This window comes from Rattus norvegicus, chromosome 15 (genome assembly GCF_036323735.1).
Source record: "Rattus norvegicus strain BN/NHsdMcwi chromosome 15, GRCr8, whole genome shotgun sequence".
NCBI classification, from domain to species: domain Eukaryota; kingdom Metazoa; phylum Chordata; class Mammalia; order Rodentia; family Muridae; genus Rattus; species Rattus norvegicus.
The window spans coordinates 3960652-3977407 of record NC_086033.1 but is presented as its reverse complement, the minus strand read 5'-3'; the positions used below and the strand labels follow the sequence as shown (position 1 = coordinate 3977407).

The 16756-nt window shown below is 46.0% G+C and overlaps 3 protein-coding genes across 22 annotated transcripts in view; all 3 read right to left on the bottom strand.

Annotated features, from left to right (window-relative positions):
• Dnajc9 (DnaJ heat shock protein family (Hsp40) member C9) overlaps positions 1-6565 on the bottom strand; it is a 32167-nt gene extending 25602 nt beyond the window's left edge. For 2 of the 4 annotated variants that reach the window (XR_010057842.1, XR_010057843.1), the window contains exons 1-4: positions 4105-6565; positions 3801-3941; positions 3459-3713; positions 1284-1370 (exon numbers count right to left, since the gene is read on the bottom strand). Coding sequence is in view for 2 of the 4 variants with exons in the window: in XM_063274477.1 (XP_063130547.1) it covers positions 1065-1370; positions 3459-3713; positions 3801-3941; positions 4105-4284 (882 nt within the window). In the remaining 2 variants the exon portion in view is untranslated. Of the gene's footprint in view, positions 1-102; positions 1371-3458; positions 3714-3800; positions 3942-4104 lie in introns of those variants that run through there. The other 2 variants (NM_001108865.1, XM_063274477.1) reach the window with 2 other exon arrangements.
• Positions 6566-7196: 631 nt separating this feature from the next.
• Positions 7197-9599, bottom strand: Mrps16 (mitochondrial ribosomal protein S16). Its single transcript, NM_001109518.1, has 3 exons — positions 9498-9599; positions 8224-8484; positions 7197-7440 (listed from the first exon to the last, which is right to left on the bottom strand). Exons 1-3 carry the CDS (start codon positions 9508-9510, stop codon positions 7307-7309), a joined length of 408 nt encoding a protein of 135 aa, NP_001102988.1. The 5' UTR covers positions 9511-9599; the 3' UTR covers positions 7197-7306.
• Positions 9600-10183: 584 nt separating this feature from the next.
• The window catches only part of Cfap70 (cilia and flagella associated protein 70), a 65681-nt gene continuing 59108 nt past the window's right edge, over positions 10184-16756 (bottom strand). For 14 of the 17 annotated variants that reach the window (XM_006251665.5, XM_063274374.1, XM_063274375.1 and 11 more), the window contains 4 exons: positions 13058-13147; positions 10857-10958; positions 10633-10680; positions 10184-10403 (listed from right to left, as the gene is read on the bottom strand). In XM_006251665.5, coding sequence (XP_006251727.1) covers positions 10323-10403; positions 10633-10680; positions 10857-10958; positions 13058-13147 — 321 coding nt within the window. In that variant the 3' untranslated portion in view covers positions 10184-10322. The other 3 variants (XR_005493747.2, XR_010057834.1, XM_039093437.2) reach the window with 3 other exon arrangements.

Here is a 16756-nt window from a genome sequence, read left to right as displayed (position 1 = left end):
AAAAAACCTGAGTGAAGGTCTACAATAGCAAATCGCAGGCTGGCCAGAGCTACTCACTGAGACTCGTCTAAGCCAAACAAAAAAATCAAAACACATAAAACCCACTAGACTTAGTACATGCAATTTAATGAGTTTGGATCGCCCTCTTGCAGATGAAAAGTTCAGACAAGGCCAATGAAATGCCTAACCCTGTGTCCTGCAAAGACAGGACTGTGACATCTATCTGTGCCAAAGCCAGCTTGTCTGTGCGATGCTAACTAGATTACTTAAGTCCTTTAAACACTTTGTTATAGACCAATGGGGTCATTTAAATAATCCACCAGACCTTTGTCATTGTTTCTTTATTTAGCCATATACAATCTTACAAAAAAAGTTAGCAAGAATATGAATACACATGTCTGCTACTGCAAGGACAGAAGACAAACCCTAACAGTAGAACCAGAAAAGAAGATCTGTGTAGGATTAAGACCAGAGCACACTGGCATTTATTTAGAGGACAGTTGTTCAGCAAGTGTTCTGAGGGTGTTCTCCATAGGAATCTCTTCATTACACGCACATCAGTAAGAACAGTCCACAGAAACCTGTATTCTAGATAGAGCTCTTTGGGCACAAGGTCCACGGAAGCAAATGTCAAACCCACCCTCCCAACCATCACACCACAACCCTTCACACGAAGCCCTCACACAGTGTTAGGTGACTTCTAGAAACTACTAAGACCAGATTGATGAATCCTGCTTGGCTTAGGCAGGACAAACAACTTCTCTCAAAGGTTACATTAGTGGCTGCCTTTACCTTGTGTACACCGTACACTGACATAGGGCCCGTGAAGAGGAAACTCCATTACTTCTTCTCCTTCCTGAGTGCTGCTCTCTTCCCTCCTTTGGAAGGTTTGCAGTATTTTGCCTCCATCTGAGCCAGAAAACTGTCCATTTCCTTTTGCCGATCCTTCTGTCTGCTCTATTTGATAAGTTAAAATACAGCTTTCAAAATGCAACACTGTCCGCTGAGACACAGTATTTATTTATTCCATCCTTAGGAGGGGCTGGGGTAAAGCACACCAGTGACTAATAATGGGTATGGGCTTCCTCTGTAGTGGGGACAGCTGCGTAACTTGGGGCAGGGTGTGAATTGAATTCACTGAATTGTATATACTCAAAACCCCAAAAGATGCTATAACGTACGTGTAATTGTACTTTAAAAGAAAAACAAAGATAAACCAACTCCAAAAGACATTCCAAACAGCACACACACAATACCCGTGCAGGGCCTGATGCCGCCTTTACCTGGATGAGCGCTTTCAGGCTATCCACTCCTCCTTCCAGCCCCAGCTCCTTCCTGCTCAGCTCTGCTTCTTTGGCTTCTTCCTGAGCCTGAACAGAAGCTTCCATCAGACTCCATGGCAATCAAACAATAACAGATAAAATGTTCTTCCCCTTAAAGAAAATGTGAAGACCCCCTTCCAGAGCTGGAGTTCTATGAACTGCTCAGGGCAAGCAGTCCAATTCCAGTAAGTCCTTCTATTTTATCCCTAATTCTACTTCGGCGTCCCAAACCACGTGACCACACAAAGGAACCTACTAGGTGACCAAAGGGCCACGTAGCTAGGGACAGCTTCAAAATGGACACCAGGTGCCAGGGGCTTAAGGACCTTCATCTGAAACCCCATTTTCTACACAGCACTGGTGGCAGTCTCGTGAGCTGCAGTGACTTAAAGGCTTTCTCTGGAGCTGGATAGCTGGCCCCGCTGAGCTCCTTGATTGTCCAGAGGACACGCCCAGCACCCACACCAGGTTGTCTGTCACTAGCTCCAGGGGATCAACAGCCTCTTCTGGCTCTGTGGACATCCACACTCCTGCACTCGCAAACACAGACGCAAACACATGCAAACACGCACACAACACAAAAATAAAATGTTTTCTGAATAGTCAGAAAAAACATTAGCAAATTCCGTTCTAGCCTTTCCTTATCTGATTTCAAAACTGCCTTCATTTAACAAAATTTGCCAAAATACCACAACAGCTAACAACAATTGTGAGGCCCTAACTCACTGTAGAACTTTCCAAGTAGCAAAGAACGCCATCACCACTGGGAACAGTGATAAATTGGAATAGTTATCCTAGAACAAAACCAAGTTTTGTTATCGTCTCTTAAAATTCAGCCTTCAGACTGTCATTTTTTTTTTTTCATTTTTTTTTTTTTTTTTCGGAGCTGGGGACCGAACCCAGGGCCTTGCGCTCGCTAGGCAAGCGCTCTACCGCTGAGCTAAATCCCCAACTACCAGACTGTCATTTAGAACCCCTCAAACTCTAAGTTTCTCAAACCAAAAGCCTGATAAAATACAGCTGTTCAGTCTTACGTGAGAAAATGATTAACAAGCAGCAGCCTGACTCCAAGCCTGCAACAGGCGTGGCAGTCTTTCCTCTGTAAAGCAGGCCTTAAACTCACCCCAAACACTAAGGTCAATTTTTCTCTTGTTCTAAAAGCTCCAGGTCTTTGCCCTCCCACTTGAGCCACACAAAAGGCAACTCAGGTACCCACCAGACGTCTAACACCTTAAACCGCCAGCGATCCAGGCAGCTCCAATTGTGAGAGCCAAGATGAAGCGACTGTTGCTTTACCAGCACTCCAGGGCATAAGAGCATAAGCACAGGTGTTTGCTAACTCCTCGGCCATCAACCCCACCATCCCTGCTGAAACAGGGACGAACGGTGTGAAGAACCACAAGTCCCAATCCTAAACTGTAGGCAGTTGTGTTCCTCACAGTGGGGACAGGAGAGACCACCCAGTGGTAACACAGAAACTAGAGGTGTCAGATCTCTGGGAGCTAGAGTGTGAGGCCTAGAAGTTGAACTTGGGTCTCTGTAAGAGCAGTAAAGCCCACTGAGCCATCTCTCCAGCCTTTTTGTTTGTGTGTGTGTGTGTTTAAAATAATTATATGTATTCCCAGAATTTTTTTAGTGTGTTTTCTCCTCCTCCTGTTCTGGGCTGTTTTGGAGAATTAGGAACCTCCCACACACTAGACAACCAACACACCACCACTCCACACACCACAGCCTAACCTCAAAAGTGGATCCTCAGTGCTCAAGTACTGGGAGCACCACCCCGCCAGTTTACACTTTTAACAAACACAATCACTGCCATCTTCTCCCTGTTTGCTGCTAACCACGCAAGGCCCACAGCCTTGTAACCAGGCTCCATACAGCAAAGCTACAAACAAGGTCTGCCTCACATGAAGTTTTTCAGAAATCACTTTTGGGTGACTGCAAACAATCCATAAAGTGAAATCATTTTCGGCACAAAATTTCAAAATAAGCAGGGGTTTCTTCCTGATCATCTAGTTGGATCGATGCTGCCGACCAAGCAGTTCGAATTTCAGCAGTCTTTATTTCCATTGTAAAGACACCAAGCCCCCTTTTCTTTGAAGCAGCTGAGCTGTGTTATGAACAACGTTCACTTACCCTTCTTTTCCTTGCGTTCATCTTCTGTTTAGACTCTTTAACGAAGGCATTGTAGGACGGAACCTCTTTGGCATCAATAGCTTTTTGAATGATGTTTCTTATCCTGGGTTCATCTGTGTATTGTACACAAAGCACAGACTCCATGATCTGATCCATGTCGCCCTTGAAGTCCAGATAGGCTTGCTTAATATCGTTTAGCTCTTCTTCGGAGCCTTTGTATGTCTTTTCAAAAGCTTGGATATCTTCTAGCGATATCTAATGACAAAGAAGATTGCTTTAACTTCGCGAATTGTTCTTACGGACTGAATGGTGGGAATTAATCAAAGCCATAAAGCTCTTTACCTTTTTAAAGAGTAATCTCCAATACGCATCCCAGTCTCGGTCTTGGTGGAGGCCAGCAGAGTCTTCGTCCACTGTCCCCTGTTCATCGTACACTGCTTTCTGCTCCTTGTCACTCAGAACCGCGTACACTCTCCCCAAGATCTGCAAGCAGAACATCCAAAAGTCACCCTGAGCCTCCCACTGAAACAGGGAAGCTAGAAAAGCTTAAAAATGCCAGGCCGAGGATCAGCAGCGCGCTGTCCTAGGAACGGGGGCCCCGCGAGAGCACAGGGCCGCGTAGCCGTCCGATCGCGGTCCCACAAACCTGGAAGCGGCGGGTGGCGTCCTCTTTCTGGTCCTCCTTTACTCTGTCGGGGTGCACTTGCAGGGACACCTTGTGGTAGCCGCGTCGGACTTCGCCGTCGGAAGCCTCGCGCCGCACGCCCAGCACCTGGTAGAGGTCGGCGGTGCCAAACACCTGCTCGCACAGCTCCAGCAGCCCCATCCCGGGGAAGAGGCTGCTCCGCAAACCCCGCGAAGCTTTACCCACAGCCTCTCCGCCGGCCCGCCGCCTTTTCCCGCCCAAATAGCTCTGGGCGCCTGCGTCACAGGAGGAGCGCCGGGGGCGGGGCCAGCCGCGCGTTACGGCAGTTTACGGCAGCGCAAAGCGGCCTCGCTCTCGCCCGTGAAGTAAAATTCGGCCTGCAGCATGGGGATGGTGGCGTCTTCTGCAGCGGAGGCACACCCTCCCTCCGCCCCTGCCCTCCACAACTACTCTTCCTCCCTGTCCCCTGCACAGAAGCTCAATGACACATGAAAGTACACAACAGATCGAAAGTTTTCCCAACAGAGAGCCGTTACTCGGGCTGGCGAGGATGTTCAGCGGGTTGGAGTGATTGCCGCCATACCTGAAGACCTCTGGGACCATACAGTGGAAGGAGAGAACAGACTCCAACAAGCTGTCTTTTGGCCTATACACACACATGAAAAGTAAGGAAAATGTAATACAAAATAAAGTCATGTACCAAAGTTGGGAAATTTAGCATGTTCAACCTTAAGTTTTGTTTTTTAAGGCGATACTCAGAAGTACAACTAGAGACCCATATGGGTTGAACCCTCAGGTCATGCAGAGATAAGCCTGTATCACACAAAGCACATAAAGCGGGTTGGGGATTTAGCTCAGTGGTAGAGCGCTTGCCTATCAGGCGCAAGGCCCTGGGTTCGGTCCCCAGCTCCGAAAAATAGAAAAGAAAAAAAAAAAACACACACACAAAAAATGCCTTTTATCTCACAGGATGTGTATCTTGGGCAGCACAGAATCAATCCCACTCACCTGCCCCAGTCACCTCACACAACGATAGACCTAATTGCACTGACTCATCCATCATTTTAAATAGTTGTCCTTCCTTGGCTTTTCCCCTCCTCAGATCAGTCCCTCTCTTACTACTTTCAATGTCCCTTCATGCCAGTGAAGGAGAGCCAGCAGCCACACTGGAGAGCGACCTCTGAGTGTACATTACTGAGTAACTATTCTCAGAACCCAGATCAGAGAGGCCAGAGCATTAGCAGGCCCTAGAACACTCTCTATAAACTTAGATGGCATTATCCAGCATGTAGCACCCCATTGTTCTGGGGCATTATGAATCAGATGTTACACTTTATTTCATATAGCCTGTCATATACACCAAACTCATGATCCCTAAAACAATTCTACCACTGACCTTGTTCTGTGTATGATGCATGCACGTTCGTGTGTTGGTTAAAGTGGGCACGTGCATGATGACCTTAGGTGTCAGTCTTTACTTTCTACCTCATTTGAGACAAGATGTCCTGTGTTGTTTTTCCACTCTGCAGCTGGCCTCTGAGTGTCAGGATTCCTTTGTCTCTCTCCACCATGTCCCTGTAGGATGCTGCTACTCCAGACTCTCTGCTTCCTGTCCAGCTATTACATGGGTTCTAGGATTTGAACTCAGTACCTCAGGGCTGAGGTAAAATTAAAGTACTTTTACCCCCTGAGCCATCTTGTAGGCCTCTACCACTGACATTTAAAGTAGACTTTGGGAAAGCTGTCTTATCATTATTCTCCCCTTCATACAGGCAAAAGGAAAATTCTTAGTAGGTAGACATAGAGTGTGAATCCCAAATGGCTCTAAAAGTTTCCTACTCCTGAGGCATACTTCCCTCCTCCCATGAACATGGATATAACTGGACCACAGCTGACATACACCATACACAGCACAGTCTAACACAGTGACCCACAGCTGAGATACACAGTACACAGCACAGTCTAACACAGTGACCCACAGCTGAGATACACCATACACAGCAACAGTCTAACACAGTGACCCACAGCTGACATACACCATACACAGCAACAGTCTAACACAGTGACCTACAGCTGACATACACCATACACAGCAACAGTCTAACACAGTGACCTAAGGCTGACATACACCATACACAGCACAGTCTAACACAGTGACTATGTGAAGGGTCTTGGGTTAGCTTCCTTCTGACTACTCTTTAAAAGGTGGTGCAGTAGGCCTTATTTCCAGCATTCAGCAGGCAGAGGCAGGTGATCTCTCTGGTTCAAGGCTGGCCTGGCATACAAAGCAAGTTCTATTATAGAGAAACTAGTGTCAGGAAAGAAAAACAAAACAAAACAAAGGTAAGGCTATTAAAGCCCCCAAACAACTTTTACAAGGAATCTTTGTAAACCTGAGATCATGTGTCAAGGAAACACTATAAATCCCCATTCACACAAGCAATAAACAAGGCGACTGTATTCTTGAACTTTGGGATGATCCCAAGTGTTTAAGGAAACATCTGGGCCACGTATAGAAGCCCTACTTACAATCCCAGCACTCAGGGGACAGTGGCAAGAGGATGGCTACAAGTTCAAGATTAAGCTGGCCTACATATCACATAAAACAAGTGCCACGACAGGCATGGTTGCAGAGCAATACCCTATCTTAAAGAAAACATTTGTTTGTAAAGATTTATTTATGTTATTCATATGAGCACACTGAGTCCACTGTAGCTGTCTTCAGATGCACCAGAAGAGGGCATCAGACCTCATTACAGATGGTTGTGAACCACCATGTGGTTGCTGGGAATTGAACTCAGGACCTCTGGAAGAACAGTCAGTGCTCTTAACCACTGAGCCATCTCTCCAGCCCTAAAGAAAACATTTGAATGGGCCAAAACCACTCTGGCTGAAGACTTTGAAGCAGGAAAGTACTGGATATGAGCAGATTGTAAAGTTGCCCATGTGACCAGGGCCTAACCCAAAGCCCAAACCTCCCTGTACCTACTGAATGTCACAAGGTAAGGCAGGAAAGCTTAGCAGGTATCTACGTCCAGCTCCAACATCAGACAAAGACTAACCTCTGTCTGACCCCAGCTCAGATTATGCTGGAAGATTGAGACTTGGAAAACTTCATTTATTGATCCTCAAACCCAGCACGAACTCGATGCACAAGTTTTATAGGCCCTGGACCTTGCGGCCACAGCTGTGTTCACTGAAGTCAGCTTGCTTCTGTCTCTTGGGGCTCTGAGTCTGCTTTCTGAGATGCTAAGAAGACTTCTCTTGCTCTCTTCCTTCGTAGTCTCTCAGCATTGGTGATCATCATCGGATGCAGCGGGAAAAAGCCAGACAGACCTAAAAGCAACAGGAATTTCATTATAGTGTGGCACTTGCCAATTCTTCCCAAGAATCTGCTTCCCAGAACTGAGACCCAACACCTGACCCACAGCAGAGACAAGAAATAGACTCTTGGCTTGCCATGCTCACTGTCTACTTCCCAACAGGGTTCTACGAATGAATGAATGAATGAATGAATGAATGAATGAATGAATGAATGAATGAATGAGAGAGAAAGAACTGACAGACAACCAAGACACATTTCTTTCTTCCTTTCTTTTTTTTTTTGGTTCTTTTTTTCGGAGCTGGGGACCGAACCCAGGGCCTTGCGCTTCCTAGGTAAGCGCTCTACCACTGAGCTAAATCCCCAGCCCCATCATTTATTTCATGTATGAATACACTGTAGCTGTCTTCAGACACACCAGAAGAGGGCATCAGATCCCATTGCAGATGGTTGTGAGCCACCATGTGGTTGTTGGGATTTGAACTCAGGACCTCTGGAAGAGCAGTCAGTGCTCTTAACCTCTGAGCCATCTCTCCAGCCCTTTCTTTCTTTCTTCCTTTCTTTCTTCCTTTCTTTCTTTCTTTCTTTCTTTTTTTGCACAAAATCCTAGTCCATGTCTTCTAAAGGAGTTCACAAAGGGGGTCTCTAGATTTAAAAATGGCAATTATATAAGTTCACCTTCCACTCCTGTCTAGAGTAGCTTGGATGGAAATTAAAAACCCTTCTTCTTTTCCATTATTCCAGAGTTGACCACAGTATAAAATCTCTTAAATTATCTAAGCTCGGAGCTGGTTTACCTAAAAGTTTCTCCATGGGCTTAGAGAGCTGAGCCCCACAGCCAATCCAGTGCCGGATCCGGTCCAGGTTGAGAGCAACTAGCTTTTCTCCATGACTGTTAGGTAGTGGATCATAGGAGCCCAACTGCTCCACAAATCGGCCATCCCTGGGACACTTGTTGTGAGCAGCCACAATGCGGTAAAAAGGCCGGTTGGTGCAGCCACCCAAAGCAAGGCGTATGGTTAGGTGGCCGCCGTGGTAGGCTTTGCAGAAAAAGGTTGCTGTGGAGAAACAGCTAGTTAGGACGCAGAAACAGAAGACTCGGTTCATGTAAGGTAAAAAAGCACAACTCCTCCTTCTACTGCAATGTTCTCAATTCCAATCTACGCCATCCTCCATCCAGCTTAGATACAATCTTGTTTGGGAAACTCCTCTTAACCACGCCAGACAAGACAGACCTCCTTTTTTCCAAATCCTGGTAACGCAGACCTGCTGCTGTTGGGGGCCTCTTTACCTTCAGAGACTCCATCTTGTATATTAGTCTCCACTTTGTACTAAGATAAATTCCAACAAACAGCTGAATTCCCAGAAATGGCTTCTGGCCTAGGTGTCCCATATGAACTTAGACCACAATACCCCACCCTATGCCTTGTCGGTTAGCACCCAGTAGTGACTGAAACCCCAGCCTCTACATAGGCTCTGATTGGCTGGCCTCAATCCAGGCCAAGTTATTAAGAAAGCCATCTGAGGTACTTGACCAGTAGAAACCTACTTAAAATGCCAGGCAGGAAAAACCTGGCATGTACCCTATTGGTTGCCCCTAGCCCACCTAATTTGTGGGTTTTATGTTTTAAAAGGCTGCCCTGTCTTGTCCCCCGGTCTCCCTGAAATATCAGCTTTTTGAATAAAACTTTTGCTGGTTCGAACTTGGTTTTCATTGTGGATTATTTTCCAAATTCTCAGACCTTAACACCACTTACTTAGCTGTGACCTTGTCCTACCCTTAGGTGCCTCCACTGCAAAACGATTTCTACTTGTGGTGGATGGGGGGGCGGGGGAGGGAGATGCTGTGCATGGCAACTCACTCCTTTAATCACAGCACATTTGGGAGGCAAAGACAAACTAGGAAGGAGTTCGAAGCCAGCCTGTCTTTACATTGCGAGTTCCAGCCCAGACAATGAGACCATCGCTAAAAGCAAAACGGACTGAGAAGCAGATCCACTGGATGGCAGCGTGGCCGTGCCTAGCCCGGGTGGCCGCAGTCCACACCCGCCCGGAAGCCCCGCGCACTCACTGAGGTGGACCATGGCGCTCCGGTGAGTCGCTTTCCGGCTGTCCCCCTGCACAGAGCGGCTCCACGGAGCCTAAAGACTGAAAGAGCGCCCCCAAGCGGCCGCGCAGGTACTCGCCGCAACGTCGGCATCACACCAGAGCCGGAAAGCCCTCTGCGGAAGCAGCGGCCGATCGGCCCGCCCCTTCCGCTTTCTCCTCCAATGCGTACGGGCGTACGGCAAGGCACCGGTGACTGTTCGTTGACTGCTGCGGAAGAGGCGTGTCTGTAGGCGGGGGCTGCTGGCGGTCTTTAGCTTAAGTTCCTGTGGTGGTGCGGACATTCTCGGTCCTGTCCACTGGGGTGCTGGTTACCCTGCAAGTACGTCTCTCCTGCGACACTTCCCACGCCCTCGGAATATCCTCTGTTCTCTTACCCAGGGAAACAGCACAGTTGTATTCTAGGCCCACCTTTGAAGATGTTGCCTTAATTCCCAAGCCCCAGCTGGGAACTAAAGCTGGTCAAGAGCCTTGGCAATTGCGCACCTCCAGGGGATTACCTCCAGGGTGGTCAGATAAACTTTCATCAGAAATTCTAATAGTCACACCATTGATTATGCAATATACCACCCACGAATAGTGTCTATTAATTGTTACATAATTACATAAGAGCATATAATGTGCTACACATACGACTCCAGAAACGATGAATTTTGAGTTTTTGGGTTTTTTTAATGTGATCTAACAGCCAACAAACAAAGGGTGGGAGGGATGGGCGGGTTTCATCTGGTGACAATTTGGGAAGGAGAGAGGCTTGGGGTTCTATATTAAATATCCACTTGTAAGAACGTCAGAAAGATGGATTTCCAAAGCCAACCATTTCCTGTACACTGTGGATTTCTTCAAGCAGAGCCTGGTCTTTCAGTTTCAGCTGCAGAAACAAGGCAGGAAGAAGTCATGTCCAACACACTATGTAACTCTGAAGACCTCTAATTTATGAGGCTCCAGATTTGCAGGGATGGAATGGGCCTCTCCTCTATTCTCAACACTGGGAGCTCTCAGGAAGAATTAGAGTGTATTGGCTCCATGGGTAAAAATCCATCAAGCACTGAGCGCTCCCACAGTCTGTACACGCTCAGAAGGGCAATCTCCCGTCTCACCTTTACTGTGTACTTATAAGCCTGCTCAGCTTCTAGTTGTCGTCCAACCTGAAAGAAAAGAAAAGTGAGTAAGTGATCACTAAGCACACATCTATCTCGAGGAACCGCCCAGGAGGGACACTTCCTTTGTCATCAGTACAATGACAGGTCTGGATCTCCCCCGACTTCCTTTCTCAGTGGGACCCCTGAGAGGGCTCTGTGAAGGGACACTAAGGAACACTTACCTTCAGGCAGACCAGAGCCAGATAGGCCCACACCTCCGCGTTGCAGTTATTCAATGCATTGGCTTCAGACAGAGCATCCTCAGCTTCAGTGAGCTCCTCCAGCTTGGCAGAGGGGGAGAGTCAGGAGAGACAGTCCAAAGTAGTTTTCACTTAAGTCAACTAGAGTTCTTAGTATTTCTTCTAGGCTCTGCCCCACAGTTCCCTGGCAATAGCCAATATGCCTGGTTTACTATAAAAGGGGCCCCCCTCTTTGACCCTCTCATCTCTCTTACTCTCTCTGTCCCGTCTCTCTCAGACCTCATCCTTCCTCTCTTCCCACCCCCTCTCTCTCCACATGTTCCTGGCTGGTATTCCCTCTCTTCTCTCTCTTCTGTCTCTGTCTCTGTCTCTGTGTGTCTCTGTCTCTGTGTGTGTCTCTGTCTCTGTGTGTGTGTGTGTGTGTGTGTGTGTCTCACCTTTGTCTCTACTCCCTTTTCAACTCCCCTTCCCATGCCCTAAATAAACTCTATTCCATAGTGTACCCATTATGTGGCTAGCACCTCAGGGGAAGGGATGCCTCAGCATGGGCCCCAAGAGCACCCCCTCCCACCTCACCATATCGTGCCTCTACCAAAGCATATCCTGTCCTCTTTCTTTTTTATAAAACACAGCAAGAGTCAGCTTAGCTGACTCTGCTATCCGACCAACAGATGTCCACCCATGACCTGTACTAGTGCTTTTCAAAACACACCTCAAAATCCACCAGTGTTTCTGAATTCCTATGTAGCATATATTGTATACATTCTGTATAATTATGTAACTATAATAGACAGTATTTGTGGGTGGGTATATGATAGGTATATATCCCCTCCAATTTTTGTTTGATTTACTTTTGTTTTTTAAATTACTTAAGAGACTGCGTCTCCCTGTTAGTGAAACTCACAGGATTGGCCTGAAACATATGTATTTCAGGCTGGCCTTGAACCTGAAACTATCCCCCTTCCTCAGCTGATCGGGCATTGGGGTTATATTTATGAGCCACCAAGCCTAGACATCTTTTTCTTCTGTTCTAGAAGAACAGTGAGTTTCTAAGGCTGTGAAGAGATGAAGTGCGGCCTTCCAGCCGTGCCCATGTTTTGACTCGGGTTTGCTGAAGATGGGCTCTCTGCTCAGAAATGTACTTGATGCCGAGAATAAAAGTAGGTTGTACGTCTACAGCCCCTGCCCCCAGAGACCTCACTGGCAGATATGTAACCACAGGTAATAAAAAATCAAGTGCATGAACAGTTTTACAAAATAAATATTTCTGAAGCAAAAGTACATGTATGGTCTGGAGGTGAGACAGAGCAATGGTATCAGGTCTGCCAGAAGACTGGAGAATTGCCTCAGAGAGAAACATCACTGAGACGAACCATGAGGGAGAAGTAGGGGCACAAGGGCAAGAACAGTAAAGGTGTGGGTGTGACAGATGGATGGACGGATGGACGGATGGAGTACATGCACATAAAACCACCCTTTGCAGGGGGTGGGGCAGACAGGGTCTCCCTGTAGCCCTGGCTGACCTGGAACTCGCTGTATAGACTAGGCTGGCCTTGGCTTCATAGAGAACCCCCCACCTCTGCCTTCTGAATGATGGGAACGAAGGCCAGTTTACAGCTCTGAAGGCGGTGCCCCCAGCCTCAGGCAGGGACTCTGGAAACATGACAGATGTCAAGAACATCATGACTTAGGTGGAAAATCCTGTGTCTGTAATACCAGTTTGGGCAGGTAAGGGAGAAAGCTCGGGAGGTCAATGTTATCTTTGGCTATCTAGTGAGTCTGAGACCACCCTGGGTATGCGAGAACGCCATGTTTTGTACTGGGCAAGACAGGAATTAGATTCCAGTCTGACCATGCTAACAGATTTGCAGATGAAATGTCTCATGGCTACCTTTGCCTTGAATGGCTCCAGAGGGCAATACTAGGGCAAGGATGAAGACAGTGAGGGTCTAAGGTTAGTGACTGCCATATCAGGGTGGCAGTGATGTGGAAGGCATTTCCTTCTCTTTACAACTAAGGACATTGTCAAACTGTCCTTGAGATGGGGTTATTTTTAGTCTCCTAAGGGTCTCTGTTCATGCACAACCTTGAAAGAGTTTTTTTCATTAGAGCTGACTGCCATCCCACCACACACCCCCACAATACACTTGGAGGGCCACCAGGCCGAGCCTTGGCTGTCTTACCCGGTAACAGGCGATTCCTAGTCCAAGCCAAGTGAGGCACGAAGGCGATCTCTTACAGGCTTGCATGTATGTTCTCTTTGCGTTATCATACTGGCAAAAGAAAGTAGCGATAAGCTTCAAACACCGTGTTGCTAAGGTAACCATGAGCTTCTCGACGGGTTTGCTCCAGAATAATCTGAAACTGAGTGAGTCCTCAGATGATATTTTCATGAGTAAAGGAGCTGTTGCAAGGGGACGGGGAGAGATGAGGGAGCTAATGAAAGGTTGCACTTCACCTGGAAATGGGTCCAAGGATTCAGGAGGGACTCGCGCTGACATCTTGGGCAAGCACAGCAGTTACTGGAATTCTGTCTAGACCGTATGGATCACATCTTTTCACTTAAAAGTGGCACCATGTGGTGGGGAGGGCAGACACCAAGATCTCTGGTTCCCCTATCAGAAAAGTCTTAACAGTGCCACAGAAGACATTGAGAAAAATTCAAAAATCAAGCTTTCACCCAGATGCAATGCCCATATTTCTAGCTGCTCGGTTTCTAAGAGTTGAGGGTGATCTGAGTCCAGAAGTTCAAGGGCAGTCTTATAATAACCATCCTTTCCGTTTACTGTGGGTGAGGATATGACAGGGTCTCATAGCCCAGACTGACCTCGACCTTGCTGTGTAGCCCAGGATGCCCTTCAACAGCTGATTCTCTAACGCCTACCTCCTGAAAGCTGGAATTTCGGGGATGTGCCACCACACCCAGTTTTATGCGTTCTGAGCTCGAGCAATCTTGTGACCTAAGCCTCCTGAGCTCACACACTACCACATGCAGCAAGACCCCCGTCTCTTTCCAAAGTGAAACTTCCAAAACAGGTAGGACCCGGTGGCTTATTTTTCCTCTAGTACCTGCAGCTGGTCCTGAGGTTTCAGCCTAAAAACTGGTTGCCTAGTAACCACGAGGTCAGTAGTGCCTTGAAGATGGCAGTTTGCACTGACATTGGAAAGAGAGTCCTGATTTACTTCACTGCAGTAGGGCTGTGATTTCTCTCTGACCTGGATTAGCCTTCCGGTGCACAACCGCCACTTATGGGTGGAAAAGGGAAGGGAGACAAAGACAAGTCAGGGTCAAAACGCCTGTGGCAGAACAGTGGCAACTCTTAGGTGGGTCCACGTGGTTTGTTCTCCTATTACCAAAAAAAAAAAGGAAGTGTGGTAGCACCAGAGTGCACACATAGCACATATATTATAGATGTTGATAGTGCACACATAGCACATATATTATAGATGTGATAGTGCACACATAGCACATATATTATAGATGTTGATAGTGCACACATAGCACATATATTATAGATGTTGATAGTGCACACATAGCACATATATTATAGATGTTGATAGTGCACACATAGCACATATATTATAGATGTTGATAGTGCACACATAGCACATATATTATAGATGTTGATAGTGCACACATAGCACATATATTATAGATGTGATAGTGCATACACAGCACATATATTATAGATGTGATAGTGCACACATAGCACATATATTATAGATGTGATAGTGCATACATAGCACATATATTATAGATGTTGATAGTGCATACATAGCACATATATTATAGATGTTGATAGTGCATACATAGCACATATATTATAGATGTGATAGTGCATACATAGCACATATATTATAGATGTTGATAGTGCATACATAGCACATATATTATAGATGTGATAGTGCATACACAGCACATATATTATAGATGTGATAGTGCACACATAGCACATATATTATAGATGTGATAGTGCATACATAGCACATATAGATGTGATAGTGCAGATATAGCACATGTATTATAGATGTTGATAGTGCATACATAACACATATATTATAGATGTGATAGTGCATACATAGCACATATATTATAGATGTGATAGTGCACACATAGCACATATATTATAGATGTGATAGTGCATACATAGCACATATATTATAGATGTTGATAGTGAGTGGAAGTAGAAGTCTGACGTGCCGGCAGAGCTTAACAGACCGATGTCTATAAAGATAAAGTGCTCTAGTAAGTCTCACAGGATGCTCATATTCTCGCTAACGTGTGCGCTACAGGAGTTCTGGGTTAAAATCCTGGTTTGACAAGCTGCCGGCTTATTAGCAGGCATTACTAGAAGTGTGATTTGTCTTTATAGTTAGAAGAAGAAAATACAGATTTTGCCTGAGTCACTCGGGAAGTTCTGCCCTCCATTCACAACGAGTACAGGGAAAAATAGAAGTCTTTAATACCAGACAGGGTGCATACAGACATATACTACAGAAGTAGTCAGTGAGTTGAAGTCTGACGCTCGCGGTAGAGCGGAACAGATAGATGTATGTAGAGCTCTGCAGAAGGCTCATTTCCTCTAACGTGGGCTCCATGGGAATTTTGGGTTGATTTCCTGACATGACAGATTAAAGAAGCCTAAAATAGCTCAGACAGTATTGTTTAGTTTACTTCATTTATTTTAAATTGTTTCAATTTTCAAAACGGGTGTGATTTTGAGTTTTGTGATAATATTATTTCTCTGGTTGCTTTTCCGGTTGCTGATTTGAGACAAGGTTTTGTCTTTGCATTTTTAGAAAAGGTGATTGGGCTCTGGACACAGCTTCCAGAGCTGTGCAGATCAGATTTGACAGAGCAGGACCTCTGGAAGAACTAGAGTCAAGAAAACAAAACAAAAACACAAAATTTCATCCTTTCCAGTCTGTACACCCTACACAGACTGTTACAATCCACACAGATATCGTGAAGATACTAAAACTTTGTTTTAAGATTTATATTTTACAGAATGGACAGCTTTGGTGAGTCTCATCACCAGACGTACTGAACTGACCTGCCTGAACTCCTGCTCTCAGGGACTTTCAGCCGGGTCCAGTCAGGACAGACAGCAGAGACTGCAGCAATTGTTGGTGCGGCCTTCTTAAAGCCAAACAACTTCCCATACCCACCCCCAAGATACCTCAACGCCCATATTCAGCCTGAAGGGTCACCGACCCAGTGTCCTGGACTTCAGGGCCTGAGGGTGGTTGTTCTGAGGCTGTCTTTCTCAGGGATTTAGAAATGGTCAGAATTTAACAGGGAGAAATTAGCTAGAATTGACTGTGCAGCCATAATCTCATCTGGTAGAGATCCTTGTATTTGTTCCTGAGTCGAAATTATAACCTCTTACACTGGTACAGGATTTATCTAATACAAATTTAAAGTTTTTATTGGTACAAATTTCTTATTGATATAAAATTGAAATTAAAACGGTTCCTCTCATATAGACATTGTGCCTATACAACATTTAAGAGTACAAGGCTTAGACACAGCCCTATAACTGCTCTTACAACTGAGCTGAGATGATGAGTTAAGGCCAGATAGCAAATTCATGGCTCTGAGTTTACTGTTAAGGTGTTTTCAAGTTAATTTATTAGAAATAGCTAAGAGTCCAGATTACTCTACATAGAAATCCACAAAACACGTTTAATGTTTGTTCTTTTGTTGTCGAGACATATCTGCTTCTAGCAGCTCCCCTTTTGTGGATTCAAAGAGGAAACTGAGCGTCTCTGCCTCCAGGTGAGGTAATGCACTGTGGCAGGCAGCCCCTGGGCAGCCACTGCCCATTTCATCTACAGACTAATTCTGTCCGGAAAAGGACAAACAGAATACTCGACTGATA

Coding starts and splice junctions, on each gene's coding strand:
- Mrps16 (NM_001109518.1), bottom strand. Junction 7,441..8,223: donor GCCCATGGAGAAACTTTTAG/GTAAACCAGCTC, acceptor TGTTGCTTTTAG/GTCTGTCTGGCTTTTTCCCG.